The sequence below is a fragment of the Varanus komodoensis genome, unplaced genomic scaffold, assembly GCF_004798865.1.
Source record: "Varanus komodoensis strain SLA01 unplaced genomic scaffold, ASM479886v1 scaffold15, whole genome shotgun sequence".
Lineage (NCBI taxonomy): Eukaryota > Metazoa > Chordata > Lepidosauria > Squamata > Varanidae > Varanus > Varanus komodoensis.
In genome coordinates this window covers 20,389,431-20,409,372 of record NW_025335440.1, presented here as the reverse complement: position 1 = coordinate 20,409,372, position 19,942 = coordinate 20,389,431, and the positions used below count along the sequence as shown (strand labels likewise).

Sequence of the window (19,942 nt, the reverse complement as noted above, 5' to 3'; positions counted from 1 at the left end):
GATAAATAAGTGGATTTTGGGTTGCAGTTTGGGCACACGGTCTATAAAGGGTTCATCATCACTGGGTTGGAAATAGAAAAATGTGGTGTCCTCATATGATTTTGATGGTTGGAATGTGTTTAGAATGGGCAGAAATGTTGAGATGTGCAGAAAAAGCTACTCAAGGAAGGCTTTTTCCAAATCTTGTTTTCAATGGAACTTTTGCCCTATATTAGGGTTATGGGTGTGCACCAGGGTAGGGTTAGGGTACAAAAATGAGGTGTCCTGGCATGATTTTGGTGGTTGGAATGTGTTGAGAATGGGCAGAAATGATGAACCGTGCAGAAAAAGCTACTCAAGGAAGGCTTTTTCAAAATTGTCCTCTTTTCAATGGAAACTTACCCATATATTAGGGTTAGGGTGTGCTGCAGGGTAGGGTTAGGGTTACAAAAAGGAGGTGTCCTGGCATGGTTTTGGTGGTTGGAATGTGTTGAGAATGGGCAGAAATGATGAGCTGTACAGAAAGAGCTACTCAAGGAAGGCTTTTTCCAAATCACCCTCTATTCAATGGATCTTTAGCCCTTTATTAGGGTTAGGGTGTGCCCCATGGGAGGGTTAGGGTTAGCAGTCGAGCATCGGATAACAGCGCACTTCGGGGCCATGCGCATGCTCGGAAAGGAGTAGCAGTGCCAGGCAATGATGTCACGAGCCACAACGTATTAGTCGTGACTTGTCTGAGCTTTCGCATGGCCAGTCATTGTATTGCCAAGGATATGTATATTTGCTTGGACTGGCTGTGAGGTGTTTTTTCTAAACTAAAACTTTAGTTTTCTTGTTTTGTTGTAGTGTTGGCACTTTGCGATAAATATGTGGGTTTTGGGTTGCAGTTTGGGCACTTGGTCTCTGAAAGGTTCGCTATCACTGGTCTGTTTGAATGGTTTTAATGCAGTGGCTTACTCAGTGGGCATGAAAGTATTTATGGCTAAAATATAGGCTGTATTTTATTATCCCCATGTTTCTTGATTTTTTGTTTATGAATGCTATGTTCAGTATATTGGCTAAAATTTTGTTTTCCTAAGTATCAAACCGAAGGCTTGCTTATAAATGTCTCATAGTATTTTTATTGTTATACAGTTTTTCAGATTGTTTGGCTGTCACTTGGTATGTTTGCATCTGTTCTTTGTGTTAGGACATCTCCATAGTTTCTCACTGGAAACTGGTGACGGCAGTTTCTGCGTATACAGAATGGAGCCCGCTCACAAATCCATTCATTGCTGCATAAATACGTGCAACAATGCTTTGAAAAAGCATGGAAAGCTTATGTTGGATACATTACAACCTCATTCAGCACGGTGTCTTTCGGTTTTATTTCCTCCTTCCCCGTTTTCAGGCTGGCCCTCCTAAAGAAGAGTGGTGAAGAAGACTGGAAAAACAGGCTGAATAAAAAGCAGGAATGTGGCCGGATGCCAGTCACTGAACGTGGCCCACAGCTGCAAGAGATGGAGCAGCTGTTTGCAAAGAAGGTAAAGTTGTCCACTTAGGGAAAGCATTGCACTTGAAAGCACTTCAGCGCTGCGCAGGCATCATACGAGACAAGCACGCCTGTCCTGAGGGGACATCCTCCGCTTTTAGCATGGCATCCACCTTCAGCAGGGCTTGAACTTGTAAAGAATAAAGTCTATCTCCTCATGCAGCAGGGACTCAGAACAGAGTTGTTTTCATGTCTGAACAAAAGGCTTTATTTGCTCATGATAACAGAAGGTTTACACCTAAAGAGAAGAGCAGTAAGTGCTTACTTGAAAGTTGTCTCACTGATGGAAGAATTTCACAATTAACTGATAAAAGAACCAAAGTTCCTTAAAGTTTATCTAATGTAAAAGAAGCTTTTGTGATGGCCAAGGTAAGATCCTTGCTCATTAAGTTCAAACATGTTCCTAGTGGGGAGGAATTTCTGAAAGGTCAAGGTGTTCTGCCTGCATGAAGATGACCTTATTCTTTCCCCCTGTGTGTTTAGACTTTTTAAGCTTTAAGTTACAACAATCAGTATGCCATATAATCACTTGTATACTTGAGTTTCCTTAAAGTTTCTTCCAGGCAGAAAACCATGCTGCTCTGTTTCAGCACAGTAACAGCAGTTTTGTGGCAATTTTAAGACGTATTTACTGTAGAGTAAGCTTTTTGAACTAGTCAAGACAAGCTTAAGCCATAATATATCTTGCTTTAAGATACCATAACATTCAAGCACCAGATTAGGTATTTTATGGTTTTGTTATGAGTGGAGGCTAGAAAAGCTTGCCCACAACAAAAAGAACTGCAATTCTGGAAAACTAGTAACCCAGAATTTCTTTAGCATTTTGAGATGTGACTCCTTCAAAAGTCCCTAGAGTCTGCCTAGAGAACTTTGACACAGTAAAATCTAAAACAGCTAGATGAGGTTTTATTTACATAAGAAAGGAGTTTTACTGTTACTGCAACCACAAGTCATAACAAAAGCAAAATACGTACACATTCGTAAGATAGATAAGAGCAAACTGCATGTACTAGCCTAAAGCAGTTACAAACCTGATGGATGGATGTATACTAAAGCCAGTCTAAGATACTGTTTGGCAGATGTCTAAGAGAATTAATGGATAAAATGTGCTTTCTGATTTCAAAAGATAACATAGTAAAAAAGGCCACTTGATAACTAACACAGGGGAATTCATCTGCCAAGAAAAAGTTTATACATTCCACTTTGCAACCCCCAAAATATTAATAATCCGACCTAACAGCCTGCTCCTTATTGTTTCATAAGAAGGTCAGTGTGGAACATAATACGTTAGATCCCCCATCTGTCCTTAGCCTCAGAAACAGAAATACCCTTCCACAGGGATTTTAGGATATTTCCCCTCAACGTATGCTGAAAACATGGTGTTACTTACGTTATTTACAGCAATTAGTTCTTCCAGTTCACATACAACATACATGTCATGGCTAACAAGACTGAGCGAACATGAGGGTTTCTGACTACTTGCCCATTTTGACTTTGCCTCATTACCCAGACACTCAAGCCCAGAACTCTGTTGTTGAGGGAGAAACAACCCAGAGTTTTAAACCAAGAACAAACCATAGATCAACATTCTGGGTTGTTTCTTTTTCAGCAACCCAGAATTCCTGGTTCACACATCACCGGCTGCAAGCTAGGGAAGCAGCCGCCTTGGGTTGTTTAGCAAAGCCTAGGCAGGTAAGCAGCTGGGGGCCAGCAGGCCAGACCACCCGTGCAGCCGCACGAGCTCCCTTGCTGCCTGGGGAGGGGGAGACCCACGCACGCACTATGACCCTGCCCACCACATGGTCCTTTTGACAGGTGCTTCCTCCAGTTATGCAGCAGGGGCTCTGCGTACACTTGCCGAGTCCCATTGAATTCGATGGGGCTCATATCTTAATAAACAAGCGTAGCTCATGCTGCAAGGTTTAGGTTGATTAAGGCCCAGGGTTAAGGCTCTACTGGGCTGTTGGCTTTTGTATTAGTTAATATAACTGTAGTGCAGGGAAAAGGATCTTCCTGACCTTCAGCCTATGAATAGCAGCTTTTGTTATGCAAGTTCTAATTGGTCTTTCAGTTCCTTCACTATCTCAAAAAGGAATTTGTACTAAAGTTCCAGTACAAAACTAAAGTTCTAGTATGACACTTGATGTGCATTTAATTGAGCAACTGGGTTAGTTCTAAAGGGACATGATTAACCAACTAACCATCCTTTCATCACATGACCTGCTGTGAACACATCCCCTCTCAGCCTTCATTTTTATTCTAAGCTTAATCTGGCCCAGTTTGAGATAGTAGTAAAAGGAAGCATTGAGGATACTGGGCATTGGCAGCCTCTTGGAAGTACTAGCTCCCCTGTACACACACTTCTTTTTGTTTTGGTATGATAGGTTTAAGAAATGCTCATTCTTTTTGTAAAGCTCTGCCTAAACCTACTCCTTGGCCTTAGGACAACCACCTAAGTATTGCCAAAAAAGGGGACAAAAGAGCATGCAGATTTATATAACTTTGGCACATGCCAATTAAAGCTATGAATGTAACTCTGGAAAGCTTTGCGATCATTTACATAGAAATACAACATCCTTCTCCATATTCACCCAATAGCGTGTGCCTGCTCAGTTTGCCATCCAAGTGCTACTGGGGGCAGCTTCAGGGCCCTGCTGCCCTCTCTTCTTACGGTTCTTCATCTGTAAACTAGACTTGCACCAGAGAGGCCTGCAAATAGAGGACTGGCCTCTGTAAAAGAGGTCACAGGGCCACAACATAAAACAACAGTGAAAGTTATTGTCTAGTGTTGTCTAGACAAGTTGATACACAAAGGAGGTTCACAATAAAAAAATAAAATAGTGAAAATGCCAAAACTGCATGTGCTTGGAGGAAGAAATAAATGTTCATGAGGGTTTTCTCTCTTAAGGTCTCATAAAACAGAAGTTACTTCATTTGGAATGTCCTCTCATTGCAATTCTGCTATCATAGCCTTACATTCCAAAAATGGTTGCTGGTCAAGCATCATGTGTGGAAATAAAATATGTCTTCTTTTTTGGATTCAGCATTCAATGCCTCAGAGATCCTTCTCTACTGAGTACATGAAGCCTGGTGTCTCTTTGATATTTTATAAATGATGGCGTTATTTCTAGGGCTGATGAAAACGGCAGTGGCTGCTGAGTCCTGCATGCTGCTTGGATGCCATGCAGATGTGTCATACTGGGAATGGTCCAGGAAGTGACCAATCCTAGGTATGGCCTTCTTGCGTTCATGCCAGTTGTGCCTGCCATTGATCCTGCATGCTTTTTTGTGCGACTGCAGTAAGTGGCTGACATTGCTTAGCATCATTTGCATGAATTTTCATATGCAACACGCAAAGGCAGGCTGTACCATTTCTGCATAGCATTGATACTGTGGTGAACTTGTGCACCCATCGAATGGATAGAACTGCAATGCTTTTTGGCAATACTATTAATGCACCCAAATGCTTAAATAGACTTGTGCTTGTGATCATCTGTTTCTGGGGGATAAATACCATTCCTGAAAATTCAGGCCTGTTGTCTCTTTCAAAAGAATATAGAAAACAGAAAGCCTTAGAAAGAAGTTTTCCATAAAACAATTATTTTTAGAATGAGAAATTTTTAAAATTTGATGGCCTTAAAATCTAAGTGGTCTTTTGACATAAAAAGGCTTTTTAATTGAAATGAGGATGCACTATGCATACTAGTATGTTGAAAATTTGCACAAATGCTTTTTTCTACATAGAGTACAACTTGTATAATATCATATTTCTTTCAAAAGAAATATTTTCAGTAGATTTATACCCTTTATTGTATATGCCAACCTTTAGAGTACCAAAATGGGCTATTAATAGATAATGAATGTATTGTTTTTGCAAATCAGGTTATGAAGTAATATATTGTATTGACAAAAATGTACACTCCATCTTAACAGCAACAGTTTTCCTTGGAGTATCCCAGCCATGTCAGCATTTCAGTTGATTACATACATTAATAAAGTCGTGTCTGTTTATTATGTTAAATTCTCAGGATAGGAGTAAAATGATAACTAAGTGTGCACTTGTATGGATCTGAATAGCCAGTGTCCAGCCTCTCCATCCAATTTTTTGTCAATTTTCCTGTTGATCGGCCTCTGAGCCATCTAGAGAACTTGCACCTCCTGGGCTGAGGTGGGGTTGGGCAGGAGAGGCCGCAGTCTTTCTCCCTTCGCCTCTCAGCCCTGCACACTGCCACTCCTCCTTTCAAGCCCCACTGAAATCCTCTGAGATATTTTGAAGCTCGCATTGCAGTGCTTCTGGGAGGGGACGGGCGAGGGCAGTGGATTGGACTCTGGAGTGCTCTGTCTAAGGTCACACTCAGGCCTGCAGCATTGGAGGGAGACTCTGAAGAATCCCATGGTCTCTTGGATGACTTCCCAGGACCATAGAATTACTCTGTAAAGCTGATGGATTTTCATATCTGCTTTGCCTTCTGGTCTCATTCTCCCTTCCCTCCCTCATTATTTCCATACTAATGCAAGAAGTTCAAATCCTCTCTGTGGGGTTAGCTGTCTCATTACTGAAATGTGTGCTCTTATTCACTAGCCAGCTCAACATTCCAGATTATTCAGTGAGCTCCGGGTCAATCCTCTTGAATATTACATCCGCAAAGGGGATTGTTTCATTCCAGCAAAGAGCTCCTGCAAAACAGCAAAAGCAAAACAAGAGCAGTTTTTAAATCTCTAGCGGAGAGTTCAGAGTGATCTTCGCAGGGTTGTGTGCAGAGATATCGTGATCTTTAGCTATTCCGGTATCAAGAGTCAATACTGAAAATAGGGGTGGCAGATGAAACCTGGGTCTAAACCACTGGACGGCCGGCTGCTTCGCTAATGGAATCTGCAGCTTTTACTCCATGCAGTGCACCCCTTGTGAGCTTGAATCCGACTGGGAGCAGTGGCGCTTGGAATGCAAGCTACTTTCTGTAGCTATTCCATTCTATTGCTCTCTGCAATCTCTCCTGTTTGTTTTAACCTGTAGGAAGAAGGAGGAGTTACAGATGATAATGCCATGTCTAAGCTGCTTTGGGTAAGCCTGACTCGAATGTGAAGAGGTTATGCTAGGCAATAGGCTCACAGCTTCTTTTCTGGGTGTGGTCCATGTTTCCTTCTAGCCATCTTTTGAGTCTATTTATGGTGGTGGTTTATCAAGATCAGGCGCACTTCTTTGTTCTAGCAAGGGCTAAATATATTGCCAGGTGAAAGCATTGCTATTGTGGCTAATGGGTTGCTGAACTTCAATGGGGCTGTTCCCCAGGCTTGCTGCCTTCTTTCAGAGCACCGGGTTATCACTAATCCTTTTGGTTATTGCATGGGGGGCATACAAGGTGTGCGTGTGTTTTCTTATTTGACTGTTACAGCATATTTGCAAAGAGAAAATTTGGGAACGTTATGTTGAAAACATCCATGAATTTATTTTGCAGTGAAGTAATCATCCCTTCTCCCCTCCCCTTTGTGACTAGCCCATTATTTCCATTTCTAATTCTTTCATATGCTTCTGCCCCTGTCCATAGGAACCTGTCTATGCTTCTACTTATTCTCCTGCTATAGCTGCTGCCCATACACTTCAACCCTTTGTACCTATTAATCAGGTGAGCAAATCTTGCACACAGGTCTTGCAACGATTTGTGGAGCTCTTGTTCATGTAGACGATGTATCCTTCTCTCGTCATGCCTCCATTTTATACCCATAGTTATCATTCCCTCTCTCTCTCTCTCTCTCTCTCTCTCTCTCTCTCTCTCTCTCTCTCTCTCTCTCTCTCTCTCTCTCTCTCTCTCTCTCTCATATATATATTTTCTCTTTCACTGTCATATATGCCTAGAAATCAGCAGTACAGAAATGTTGGATGCTGTTAGGTAATCTCTTCCAATATATAACAAAACATTGTTTGTCAGTAGTTGTCCACCAGCCAAAGTGGGTGGGTGTGGGTGAGAGAATGATTAAAAGCACAATCCTATGCAAACCTGCACAGGGTTGCGCTCTTATGCTATATGCAATATAATCTTTTTATTATCGCTACTGAAGAGTTTCTGCTGGAAGAATGGTAAGAAGGTTATTAATGTTCAACAGGAAGAGTACCGAATTTTACCAGTGTCCAAAAGCTAGGGTAGTTTTTGTTTTAGAGTCTAACAGCCTTCAGCTTCTTTGGATGAGCACCCAGAATAATTGTCTTAAAACTCCTTTTCCCAAATACATTCCTTAGATAAGAACTGCTTTTTCCTATGAAACAAAACTGTTTCCTTTCCTAAAATACAGCAATAAGAACTTCATAAAATCCATAGCAAAATGTGTTATTTTTGTTCTTAACTTCAGAAAGTTATTGATGTATTGCTCATCCAAGCAACCCATGGATTATTCTCCAGCTTATGTAGAAAAACAGAGTTCAAGCTTTCCCTTCCTTGTTTATACCCTCTATCCATATTTCAGCTATATACTTTCTTTAACACAGACAACTTTGTTTCTTCCTAAATATCCTCAAATCTAAGTGCCTCAGCTAAACCAAACCCCTAAAAATTTACTCGATACCCTAAGGTTCTTTCCAAAACTGACCTTCAATTTACAATAGAAATCTGTTATACACATTATAATGGCTATATTTTTTGTTTCTCAAAATGCTCACTGTACTCTAATGTAGGAGAGGCCATGGCGGCCAGCCTTCATAGGAGGGGAGCCTGAGTACTTTGCTTTTGTACGGTAATTATGTCAATCAGAAAACATTAATGCACTTCATCATGATTCTCCATTCTGAGAATCAGGGTAACCAGCTCCATTCAGAGACTGACATTTGCAGAATCTCTAATTCCTAGGACCTTGATGCATCGGTCATGCTTTGGTTTTGCAATATGCAAGAGGATGAAAAAGGCCTTGTCAGTATCATTTGTGAGAGTTCCATAGAAGTGCAAAGAGTCAGCTAGTCATGAAGCACTTTACATTTATTGTTGAGGAATAAGTGAGACACTTCAGTATTTTGCAGTTTTCCCCTTCCTGTATGTCTCCTAGGATAGCTACTGCTTCATTCTGCACTTCCCTCTGTGCTTAGATAAAGGGGTTTCTGTGTGGAAACGGTCATGGTTCCACTGTGCTGTGAATCAGTTCATTTGGCTTCATTCTGTTTTCCATCCCTTTATGAAACTGGAGGCAAGGACAGAAGCTAGACATAGTGAAATGTATGTATCAGTTATTTACACCATTTCATGGGCTCCTCACGCAAAAAAAGTTCCCGCAGTGGCTTCTGTAAGATCAACAGCAACCAAGGCAACTCCTGACCTCAGGCTTAAGATCTGAAGAAACAAAATGAAACAAAATGGAAATGGGAGGGAGGGAGGGAGGGAAGGAAGGAAGGAAGGAAGGAAGGAAGGAAGGAAGGAAGGAAGGAAGGAAGGAAGGGGAAAACTAGTAACTCTGGCATCAGCTCTTAGAAGTTACAAATTTCGTGTAAAGACCAGCATGAATGAGACTGTCAGCACTTGATGTTTTTAGAGCCACATCATTAGCACAATTATTTTATGGTGCCCACATTTGAGTGGATGGTTTTTCCAGAACTGTGGAAGTTGTTCAGTCTAAGTTGTTAAGGCAACTTTTTTCTGTGCCATGTTGTGCTTTGTTCCAGGGCTGGTATAGGACACTTAATGATTGGCTCCCTCTGTGCTTAATTCACACTGATCTACTGTCCTTGGTTCTGCAGGACTCCCAGGAGAATGCTTGGATGAAGCACATAATTTCCAAGCATCATTCCTTGGGTCTGTGACTGCAGCAACTATTAATATTAGGCTTCACCAAAGCAAAAGACTGAATTAGACAGTGCTTATAGCTATTGAAGGACAGAATCATTTCACTATTAAAAGAAAATTCTGCCTGCGGGACAACTATTTCCCATTTAGATCTTCTGATACACTGGCATCTTATCTGAAAAACTTGGCAATCTTAAAATATAGATGGGCTTTTATTTATGCAAGATTGCATATACAGCCCTCAGCTATATTCGAGGGCAGATTTAAAAGAATTCTATTGAGAAATCGATTATGTCCATGTGGAGATAGCAGTATTGAAACAGTAGCTCATGCATTATTATTTTGTATTTTCTGTGAAGGTCTAAGAAAAGAGGTGATTGCTTCACTATTTTTAACAATTCCAGGGCACTCAGCTTCTGTTTATGTGCCCTTCCTTCTTGTAAATCAAAATAAACACATTAATGCAAAAAAAAAAAAGTGAACTTTTAGCTAATGTTATTAAAAAGTTATTTTACTAGAGCCATACTTTTGAAACCTTCCAATAGAGCAGAAGTTCTATTTATCCCACTTATGTGTAAAAGATTATGTATTAATTTTGGCATTTGTACTTAATATAAATTTAGAATGCAATAAGGGAGTTTTTAAATGCACCTTTAAAAAAGTATATTTTTATTTGGTGGGCTAAGGCTTGTGGCCAATGCAAATAAGGATTCAGTCATCATCTGAAATGGGAACAAGTGAATGGAAGGAAAAGTGAAATTAAGCTGCCCTTTCAGCAGAGCTAATTAAGTGACCCAGCTTGCTGTCTCTGCATGTGCTACAGCTTGATGGAATGTAAACACTATTTTTCACCTGTCAGGTTTTTTTAAATCAATTTAGACATTCCTTGCATGCTTTTATCTAAAATATAAACCCAGGAAGAGCATGTGAAGCAGTAGACGAAAGTGGCATAAATGACAGTCACTTTCCAAAGCAAACTTCTGGTTTGGTGGTTTGATGCCCAGGCTGTGCTTTGCTCTGCCCTGGGGAAGTTCAGTTCCAATGTGGTGGTTCAAGAGGTCTCTTTCACAAAAAGAAACCATTGCTGGATAATACGGGGTTTCCACAAGTCCAGTTCGGTTTTTCTTTAGTAATTCAGGTAGGAAAATGGGGGCAAGGTCCTCGCTTGTTTCTGCTTCTCTGCTTTGTCTCTCTTTCTGAATTTCTGTTTCTTTTTCCTGAAGGTCAGTAGTGCTAGTGTGAAAGAGCCAAGCCCCCTGGCCTTTGAGCGTCACCCCTGGAGATGGAAGGTGAAATACCCCCTTTTCTGCCTGTTTCTTTAACTTACTGAGAAACGAGCTGAATCTAGGTTTGAAACACATTGTTAAGGCAATGTATTTAAGTGATAATTGTATTTGGGGCGTTTGTCAGAATGCAAAAGTGCATATTTAGCTGGCAGATTTGCAGAGTTGCGCTAAGTAAGCATTTTTGCACTTAGGTGTCACATAAACTTCCCTAAATGGGTGGAAATACTGCCATAATATGTGTATACTGAAAGTAACCATGAAAGCAGACATCAATCTATGATTTATTTTCACTTTTGTTCTGCACTTTTCCATTAACCTTTATATAATGTGCTGCTAGCTCTAAAAACTGTTATCTTTGTTCTCTATGTATTCTGCTAAGCGTCTTGCCACTGTGTTGTCGCCTTCAGGTATTTAGTTGGTTATAGTAGAACAGTTGTTTTGCCTGCCCATCAGGTCTTACAGTGAGCTTTTCTTCATAGAAGACTTTGCCTGCCTTTGGTTTAGTTCTGAACCAAATGTTCAAAGATGTCTTTTTTGTGTTGAACTGTTTGATGATGGCTTGATGAGGATGATAATAGAAATTAATCAAAATGAAGTAAAAGTGCATATTGCTCTCTTCAAGGAACAGATTGGGAAAGATGCATAGACTTAACAATAAGAAAGAAAAAGAACAATAGGTTTGTGCTGTATGCTGTGTTTTGCCTTTAGTTTAGGTAGATTTCATTGAGTTGTTTCAGTCCCTGTGATTATTGCTGGGCTGTGGTTTGTTCAGTAGAGGTGGAATGAGCCTTGAGTGCGTTCAGGTCGGTGAGCAAATGGGAGGCATACTTGTTTTCCAAATTAATGGTCCACAGCCACCGTATGCTCCATAGCACTCGTTGTACTGCTATGTTTGATGTTTCATATTTGCACAGATTCCCCTATTGTTGCAATAGTATGCGTTTACCTGATTGGTGGTCTGTTTTCCTTTGGGCTTCATTAATGATTTATTGTTGCACTAATATTGTTGTGCGAATCCCATCACTCCTTCAGCAGTCCGTAAAAGAGAGCTGTTAGAACCAGAGTTCTGCTGTTTTAGCTCTTGCAGAAATCCACAGCACATTTTTATTTTTATACATTTGATTTTTTAGCATTACCTTACATTCAGATAGACTGCACAAGCATGAATACACTTGTATTCATGACAGAGCAGTGTCATATGTGTATACAAGAAAGGAAAGCAAAAGCTGTTCTACTGGACCTTCTCAAAATTGCTCTGGGTTGCTTTAATTTACTCAGGAGACACCAGCTTTATGCTAAAAATCTGCACCGCGTTAGGATTTGCTCTGTGTATTCAGTCCAGAAAATCTAAAGTCACCACCCCCTCAGGGCCATTCGTATTACCATTCCAAATGCCTTGGGGGATAAATGTCTCCTGATAGCCGCAAATCAGTCGACAGCAGCTCACCTGTGCAAGGCAGGACTTGCTAAACATAGTTATTGGCTGGCTTGAACAGAAAGCGATATTAGCAGCTGCAGAAGCAGAAGAATACCTGCTCTGTTGCCAAACCTTTTCTTAGCCTGTATGTCATGCTGCTGTAGAAATCTTGAGGTTACTTTAGATGAATTATAGATAACGGTTCACAGAGTAGTAACTTTGCACATTGTGCGTACAATTTATGGGAAGGCGGTTGACGGGGTCAACTGTTCGTTTTGCAAGGAGGGTTCTCCCATGCCACACTGTTGTGAGTGGGAAAGTCAGAAAAATGTGTGTGGGTGGGGAGCAAAATTATCACAACATGGGCAAAACACCTTTGGAGAATGATTACCCAAAGGATCATGAATGCAAATGGCAATGTTACCACTTGGTAAGGGGCCTTCATTTATCTCACAGAGCACTAAAATCGACAGTGCTGGACATACCTTGTTATGGTTATTGTTCATATACAATAATCAGGCGGTGTGAGCAGATAGTAAAGTTTGCCAGTGCATCTATACATTTACCACTTGTGCTTGCACACACATGAAATAACACGGCAAGGATTCAGTGGGCAGGCAGTCCTGTGGGTTAATTAGCAGCTAATCATAGGTTGACTTTGGGGTGTTTCACTGACAGACAAGCCACTGTGTCTGCATTTGTATGTGACAGAACAAGCTACAGTTAGACTGATCAGAGGTTACATATTTAAAGAGACAGTGACATGCTTCCACTTTAAGTTACTTGCAGCTTGTTGCCATTATGTGCAAAGTGGATCAGTGTGTTGTGCTTAGATGTTTCTGGCTTTCAGCTGCTTCTCTTTGCAGCTTTTGAAAGCAAAAACACAAGAGTTGGATGGTTGACAACATAATGTGATCACCTGTGTTGGGGAGGAGCACTTAAAATGCCAGTATACCACATTTATGCTTCCTGTGTTTATATAGACAGAAAATTTGCTTGTTTGTCCTTTTTTTTTTTAAATCACAAAATGATCTTCCTTCTGAATGTCAATAGTGTTAAATATCAACTGGCACAATTTGCAAGAATATTGAAGAAATAATTTCCAACATGTAGGGCCCTGTCAACAAGCCTGCAGAAAAGGCTACAGAAAATATTCCGCACTGTATGAATTCTGCAACAGAAACAAGCAAGAGTTGGTCAGAGGCGCACCATGTACAGAAGTGGCATCAGTGCTATTGAAAGGACCCAAGGAGCACCTGTGGGTCCTTGGGAACTGTAAGGGGTCCATTGGGGAGATGCCTCTATTCATTATCCTCTCATTGTGTTTGAAAAAGCAGAGGATGTCAGATAACCTGCCCTGGGAAAGTCAAATGACAATTGAGGAAAGAAAGCAATTGATAAGTGTTCGAGAAGAAGCTTGGAAGGCGAGGGGTAAAGGAGCAGCAAACGACTCCACCCAGTTCACTGTTGCTGGCAGAATGGTAAAGAAAGGTCAGTCTTTTATCTGTCCCTTGTGCTTTGCTCTAAAAAATCTGTTGATGAAAAGCAAATGTGGGAGGATTGCCAAAAACCGTTCGGTTACTTTAATATCGGGAAGCTGCTCGTTTTTGTTTTCCCCAACATTATTCGTAGAGGCATTTCAATTATATTGAAAGCTCAGCAGGACAATAGAGCAGCGACAGCAAGCTGTGCCTTCTGAATCTGACAGCCTGTTATTTCCTTGGTCTACGCAATCAAATTGCCTTGTAAACTCTCTAAGAACTGCGCAGCCAAACTCTCCTCTGATCACATCTTGTTGGGATCCTTAATAATGAATATCCATCTTGTTCACAGGAAGCACATGCTTTCTGACTGCTGTATCGTGATTTCCCATCTTAGACACATTTAAGATGAACTATTCTGCTCTTGGCTTGGAACTACAATACCTGGCAGAACATCTTCCCATCTGCTCAGACACCAAGATCAAGATCTGGAGCCTGCCTCCAACTGCCACCTCAGGGGGAGTTTTGGCTGGTGGCAATAAGAAGGGCCTTTTCAGTGGTGGCTCCTCAGTAGCAGAACAAGCTTCTCACTGAGGCCTGCTTGGCACTAACATTACTGTCTTTTCAGTGCCAGGTTAAGACTGTCCCCTGCTGCAGGGCATTTAATTATTTTACTAGGGCTTTGTTAGTTGCTTAAACAAATCTTAAAATTTACCTCGTTAAGTTATTGTATGTATGTATTTATTTAAAGTTTTTATATGCCGTCCCAATACTGAAAGACTCTGGACAGCATATTTTTATATGTTTCTTAAATTTGGTTTTAAATTTTGTATGACAGCCTTTCATAAAGTGGTATATTTTATACTTTATTTTAATGTGTTGTTGTACACTGCCCAGAGAGCTTCAGCTATTGGGTGTTTTGGAAATCAAATAAATAAATAAAATATTCTATTTAGAGCAAAGAAACAGTGGGAGGTAGGAATGATGCATGCGCTCATGTGGGCCTAGCTGTGAATGTGGAGCAGGGAGGGAACTGAGAGCCCAGCTTTCTATGAAAACTCAGTTTTAAAACTCTGGTCCCGTAAATATGGAGGTAACAATTATTTTATAAAGTCAACCCTTTGCCTATTGAATTAGAGCAATGGCTATTTTTCTCCAAAAAAAGTTGATACATTAAGCATTTCACTTTGTACACACCAGCTCAGGGTGGGCAGAAAGTAGATTTGCAGATGGGCCTTTAGCTACCAGCAATTCTGACCAATGGCCATGCTGGCATCTTGGAGGTGAGCCCAGAATATCTAGAGATCTACCTTCTACCCACCCCTGCCATAGTTAACTGCCCTCAGTCTATGAAGTAATGCAACACCGGGGTGGTGAATTAGGTTCTTCAAGTGAAACAATTGAACATGCCTGAAGACGAATGGTCTGGGATTCTAGGCCAAATATGTGGGGATTGCCCAGGTATTCTGTACCTGGATGGGGTGAGCCCTTGAAGACTGAATCATGGAAAGAGACACTCTGAAGAGGAAAGCCTCATGTACCTTGGGAGGCTTTTCCTGCATTCGGCTTCATGCAAAGGGTTAGCCTGTATAGAAGAGGCTGACCCTTCTCTTCGGACAGTAGCCTTCCACAAGTAGCGGGTGATGGATGCCGTGAAAGATTGAGGCGAGGCTGAAGTACCGCCTCTTGCCACGTGTTTCAGTGTTTCACTATTTAGATGGAGCACTCTTGTCAGACTCTTGATAAGGAAACTGTTCCCTGAAGGAAGAATGTTTGAAAAGCACAGGATCACACATGTAGGATCACACTGATACATTGTCCCAGGACAATGGCAGGGCCATTAATTTGTTTCTGAAGGTTTCTCAAATACTCCCTCTCGGACTTCCTCATCTTTTGACCTAGATCTTTTGTGATTGACAAAAAGGATTTGCTTTGCTTGAGGTCTGTCCATTGCCTCCTTTCCCTGAAACTCCCCCTCCAACCATCTCTGCAGAATTTACCCAGGTTAGCTAATAATTGTATGTAGGTGATGCAGAACTGGAAGTTGGCAAGAAATGTAAGATGTGGATAGAGAAGGGACTTGACAGAAAATTTTGTTCCTCTGCAAAATATGGGCTTAAGCACCAATCCTTTGTGACTACCCAGTATGTTCCATGCATATATTAATGTGGGAGTAGTACAGACAGACAACTTTCTGGGTAAACTGTTTAGGCACATTAATTTGGTAAATGTTGCAACATATGTCACGTAATGTAAAACTAAAAACCTCCTTATCCTGCAGGCTTAGCATCACCTACAGCCATAACCCCAGTGGCATCCCCTTTCTGCAACAGACTGAAGTCAACAACACCTATTTCAAAACCTCTGGAAGGTGAGCCATAAGAAGTGTGATGTTTAATGAGAACACTTACCAATCTTTTTAAAAAGCACACACAATAACTATTTCAATTCTTACTTTGATTAGAGATTGAAGCTAAGCCGGATATGCAATTAGAATCAGACATGAAGTTAGATAAACTGGAGTCTTTCTTGGGAAGGCTGAACAACAAAGGTACGCACTATTTTAAGAAGGCAGTCCATGTTTTCATTTACCTTCCTACTTCTATTGCTTCCTACTTCTATTGTAGCAAAGCTTTTGCTTAGTTCGGGACATGGGCTGAATCACTTTGCTTGCCAATATATGTAAAGTACAATTGCAGCTCTTATTGATATTCTGCATCCTTCCATTTTTGAGCTCGGAGTGACAAACCTGATGTTTTCAGGTAGTCTCCCATCAAGGCAAGGTATGTGTCTTCAAGGCCACGCCACAGATCCTCCCTGTTATCTCCTAATCAGAACTTCAGTAATGTACAGGTGGGCCATGATCCCAGGAAAGGCCTGATTTTACAGTATGCGGCAGCAAAAATATGACTCACTTGGTTTTCCCACCCATGTAGCAAAAAGAAAGGCAGTACGAAGTCATGATGTACAGCAAAAGTCCAAAATATAGAATGAAAATGTGCCCCAGCTATATGTGGGCATTTCAGCCCCACAAATGGCTTCTCAAGAATAGAAGCTGACATTTAGGTATTCCAATGGGAGTCAGGACTGCTCCAGATAACCTTTTCTCTTTTTATTGGGTAGTTGGTGGAATGCAAGAAACGGTGCTGACGGTCACTGGAAGATCTGTGAAAGAAGTGATGAAACTGGATGACGATGAAACATTTTCAAAATTTTATCGTTGCATGAATTACCCCACTTCTTCCTTACCTTTGGAGATGGATGAGGACTTTGATGCCATATTTGATCCAGATGCACCAAAGTGAGTACTTTTGTTTTCAAAGTCCTAAAAGCATTTTGGGAGAGGAGAGTAATCCTATCTCAGTTCTGAGATTCTCTTTCTTTCTCCTTTGCTACATGTAGCATTAATCCATCAAGAGGGTCCTAGTGTAGATAATTCGTCTACCAGCTTGGATCATCAGTTGTATTGTTATCTCATCTGTGTATCTGTGATCAAACACTGGCTGTGATCAAACACTGGCATTTTTTCTTTCTAAATGCTAAGGATTTTCCTCCTCCTCCTCCTCCTCCTCGATACAGCCCAGCTGCTGGCAGATGTATCCGTTTCGTATTGTCTAGGGGGAATCCTGTAGTATTAGCAACATTCTGCTGTTGGGAAGCTAAGAAATATGTCAAAGCAGTTATCAGTGATGTAGCAAACTCTGTGCATTCCATCAGGGATTCTTTTCTGACTTATGTGGCCAGTGGGATGTTACCTATTCATCAGTAGCATTTGGCTGTGTTGATGGGATAGAGTGTGAAGAGCTAGAAACTTGGCAAAGTGAGATAGCACTTTGAACAAGGCTCACCGAGGGAACTTCTAGGACAGGGATAGGGCCTGCTTGATGTCCCCTTCCAGTTGTGCCCTCCAGATGGCAGTGCTTGCTTCCTGGCCTCACTCCCTTCCACCCGTCAGTCATCTATGCAGTTTTTTGCCATACGGAAAGAACTGCCTCTCCCTGCACTTGATTACTAGCGTAGTCTGTAAGGGCTTACCTTTGTTAGCCCTTGAATGGCTTTGAGCTTATCCATGGGGGTCTTTTGCTTCTCAGGTTAATTTCCTCGGTAGCGGAGCACAAGCGTGCAGTGAGGCCCATGCGCAGAGTCCAGGCATCCAGGAACCCTTTGAAAATGCTGGCAGCAAGAGAGGACATTCTGCATGAGTACACAGAGCAAAGGCTCAACGTGGCTTTCATGGAGTCCAAGCGGATGAAAGTTGAAAAAAGTAAGTTTAGCATCCCGGGGCTCCCTCCCGTGCTGCTGCCAACAGATACCTGAAGGCAACTTTCTTGCAATTCGTGGTTTAACTCCAAGGAGTAACCATGCTGGCCGTGTGTTTCCCCATGAAAAACCTACCATGGGCCCACTTCAGTCATGCAGAACTGGGAGCGAGCCAGGTGCAGGCACTTCCATCCTTGCTCTGCCCTTCACGCCACTGGACTGTGATGCTGATACCATGGCTTGTCTTACTCACAGCTTCCCAGTTCAGATGTAATGGGATACTGGGGCTTAAACACTGTTTAAAGTTGCACTATCCATGCCAAAGCCAGATTTGCATGGAGAGACGCAAGGTGTGAGCATGAGGACACAAGATTTGTTTTCAGTGGTTGAGTTTGTTATGCCTGGAATAGACTTTGCAGATTTGTGGGGCTTTAACAGGCAGTGCCTAACAGCATATTTTTAAACAATTAATGGAATGGTGCAATCAAGGGAAACGAGTTGTCAGTTATCTCCAGGGGTGCTATTGCAGCTATGTAATAGGAGCCCATAGCTTTATTGTCATCATCAGGTGCTTAGCCAGGAATGAAGAGAAATTCTTCATTTTTTGACTAATAAAGTATTATGATGTGAGTTAAGGAAAAAGTAATGTTTTTTCCTGTAACATAATCACAAGCATATCTGGATCCCATTTGAGTAAATAATGTGTCACTAAAAATGCTTGAAATGATGCTTGTAGACAGTTGAACTAGCTATTTCATATATAAGAGTTGCTTCCATTTTTCACCATTACCTTGAAATGTTCCACCTGGAAATTGTAAGGATCTTCAGATTAGTGAGTAATTTGAGCTCAACCTTTTTTTTGTTGTCTCTTTCAGGAGCAACAACAAAACAAAGTTGGAAATGAGCCATGCATGAAAACACACTAAATAAAATATGGAAATGAAACATAATGTAGTTTCTTTGTTGTTTTTTTGTGTGTGGCTTTCTTTTTCTTTTCTCTTTTCTTTTTCTTTCTGTCTTTTGTTACATCATCTGTTTTAAGTGTCTGCAAACTCAAATTTCTCAGAAGTAGCACTTGCTGGCTTAGCAAGTAAGGAGAATTTCAGCAATGTTAGTCTTCGTAGTGTCAATCTAACAGAGCAGAACTCAAACAACAGTGCTGTGCCATACAAGAAGCTGATGCTCTTGCAAATTAAAGGTATGTGAATAAGCTCTTAGATACCATCAAATTAATTTAAGATACAATTTACAAACATGCATGTGCACGCACACACAGACTGATGCTTCATTTGTTCTGGGTAGAAACACAGGACAGATGGAGAAAAGAGACTCAGCTTTCTTCGCTCCACCAGCCTCTCACCGTGCTGAACAGCAATGATATCCATATACCGAGAGAGGTTCCAAAACTAAATGTTGATGGATCTAGATTCTTCAGTCTAGACCAGGGCTTTCTTTGCATTGACCATACTGTGAATGGAGGAGTCTAATATTGTTCCCAGAAAGCAGTGCCAAACAGCAATAAATCATACAAGGAAAGATGAATGAATCATTTAATTTGCTACTTATGTCACACAGTTCCTCCAGGAAGGAACATCTACATGTATGAATCCCATGGCCAGAACAAACTGTCAAAGGAGTCAAAGCAAATGTTTGTTAGTATTAGTGAGTTGAAATGTCTAAAATGTACCACTTACCTGAGTTGTGGAAATTAACGTAAATTTGTAAAGAGGCATCTGTTGGGGCAGGGAACAGCTTTCACTGCATTTTATTTTCATTGTGTTTTTATTTGAAGTGCAGCACGAAAGCAAAGCAACAAGGGCAAAACATCAGAGACATGCATAAGAACATAAGGTTATATCTTAACCCTTAGAGTTGGCCCATTGAAATGGAAAAAACCAATAAAATGAATATTGGATAGAACCCATAGGAAAGAGCCCTGCTGAATCGAAACAAGGTTACCTAGTCTAGTATTCTGTGATCATGCCTGTAGAAAGCCCAAAAGCAAGATAGAAGATTAGAGATGGCTGGTGTCCTTAAGGTAGTACACATAGCTGTCTTGACTATAGTAGCCAGTGATTAGCCTTATCCATTATTAATTAATGTATTGCCCTTTTAAGCTTTCCAAATTAGTAATCATCACCACCACAGCCTCTTATAAGGGAGCATCAATGCCCCCCCACCATCCCAGTTGGCTGTTCCTTTTCTGCTGGATACTAAGAAGTGCG

At 41.1% G+C, this 19,942-nt stretch overlaps 1 protein-coding gene across 14 annotated transcripts in view; it reads left to right on the top strand.

Annotated features, from left to right (window-relative positions):
* SVIL (supervillin) overlaps positions 1-19,942 on the top strand; it is a 113,086-nt gene that overhangs the window by 72,176 nt on the left and 20,968 nt on the right. For 8 of the 14 annotated variants that reach the window (XM_044424844.1, XM_044424849.1, XM_044424848.1 and 5 more), the window contains 10 exons: positions 1,370-1,502; positions 6,525-6,572; positions 7,057-7,134; positions 10,497-10,562; positions 13,311-13,467; positions 15,739-15,828; positions 15,922-16,008; positions 16,581-16,758; positions 17,549-17,721; positions 18,760-18,915. In XM_044424844.1, the coding sequence (XP_044280779.1) occupies positions 1,370-1,502; positions 6,525-6,572; positions 7,057-7,134; positions 10,497-10,562; positions 13,311-13,467; positions 15,739-15,828; positions 15,922-16,008; positions 16,581-16,758; positions 17,549-17,721; positions 18,760-18,915 (1,166 nt within the window). The remainder of the gene's footprint in view (positions 1-1,369; positions 1,503-6,524; positions 6,573-7,056; positions 7,135-10,496; positions 10,563-13,310; positions 13,468-15,738; positions 15,829-15,921; positions 16,009-16,580; positions 16,759-17,548; positions 17,722-18,759; positions 18,916-19,942) is intronic. The other 6 variants (XM_044424838.1, XM_044424841.1, XM_044424840.1 and 3 more) reach the window with 6 other exon arrangements.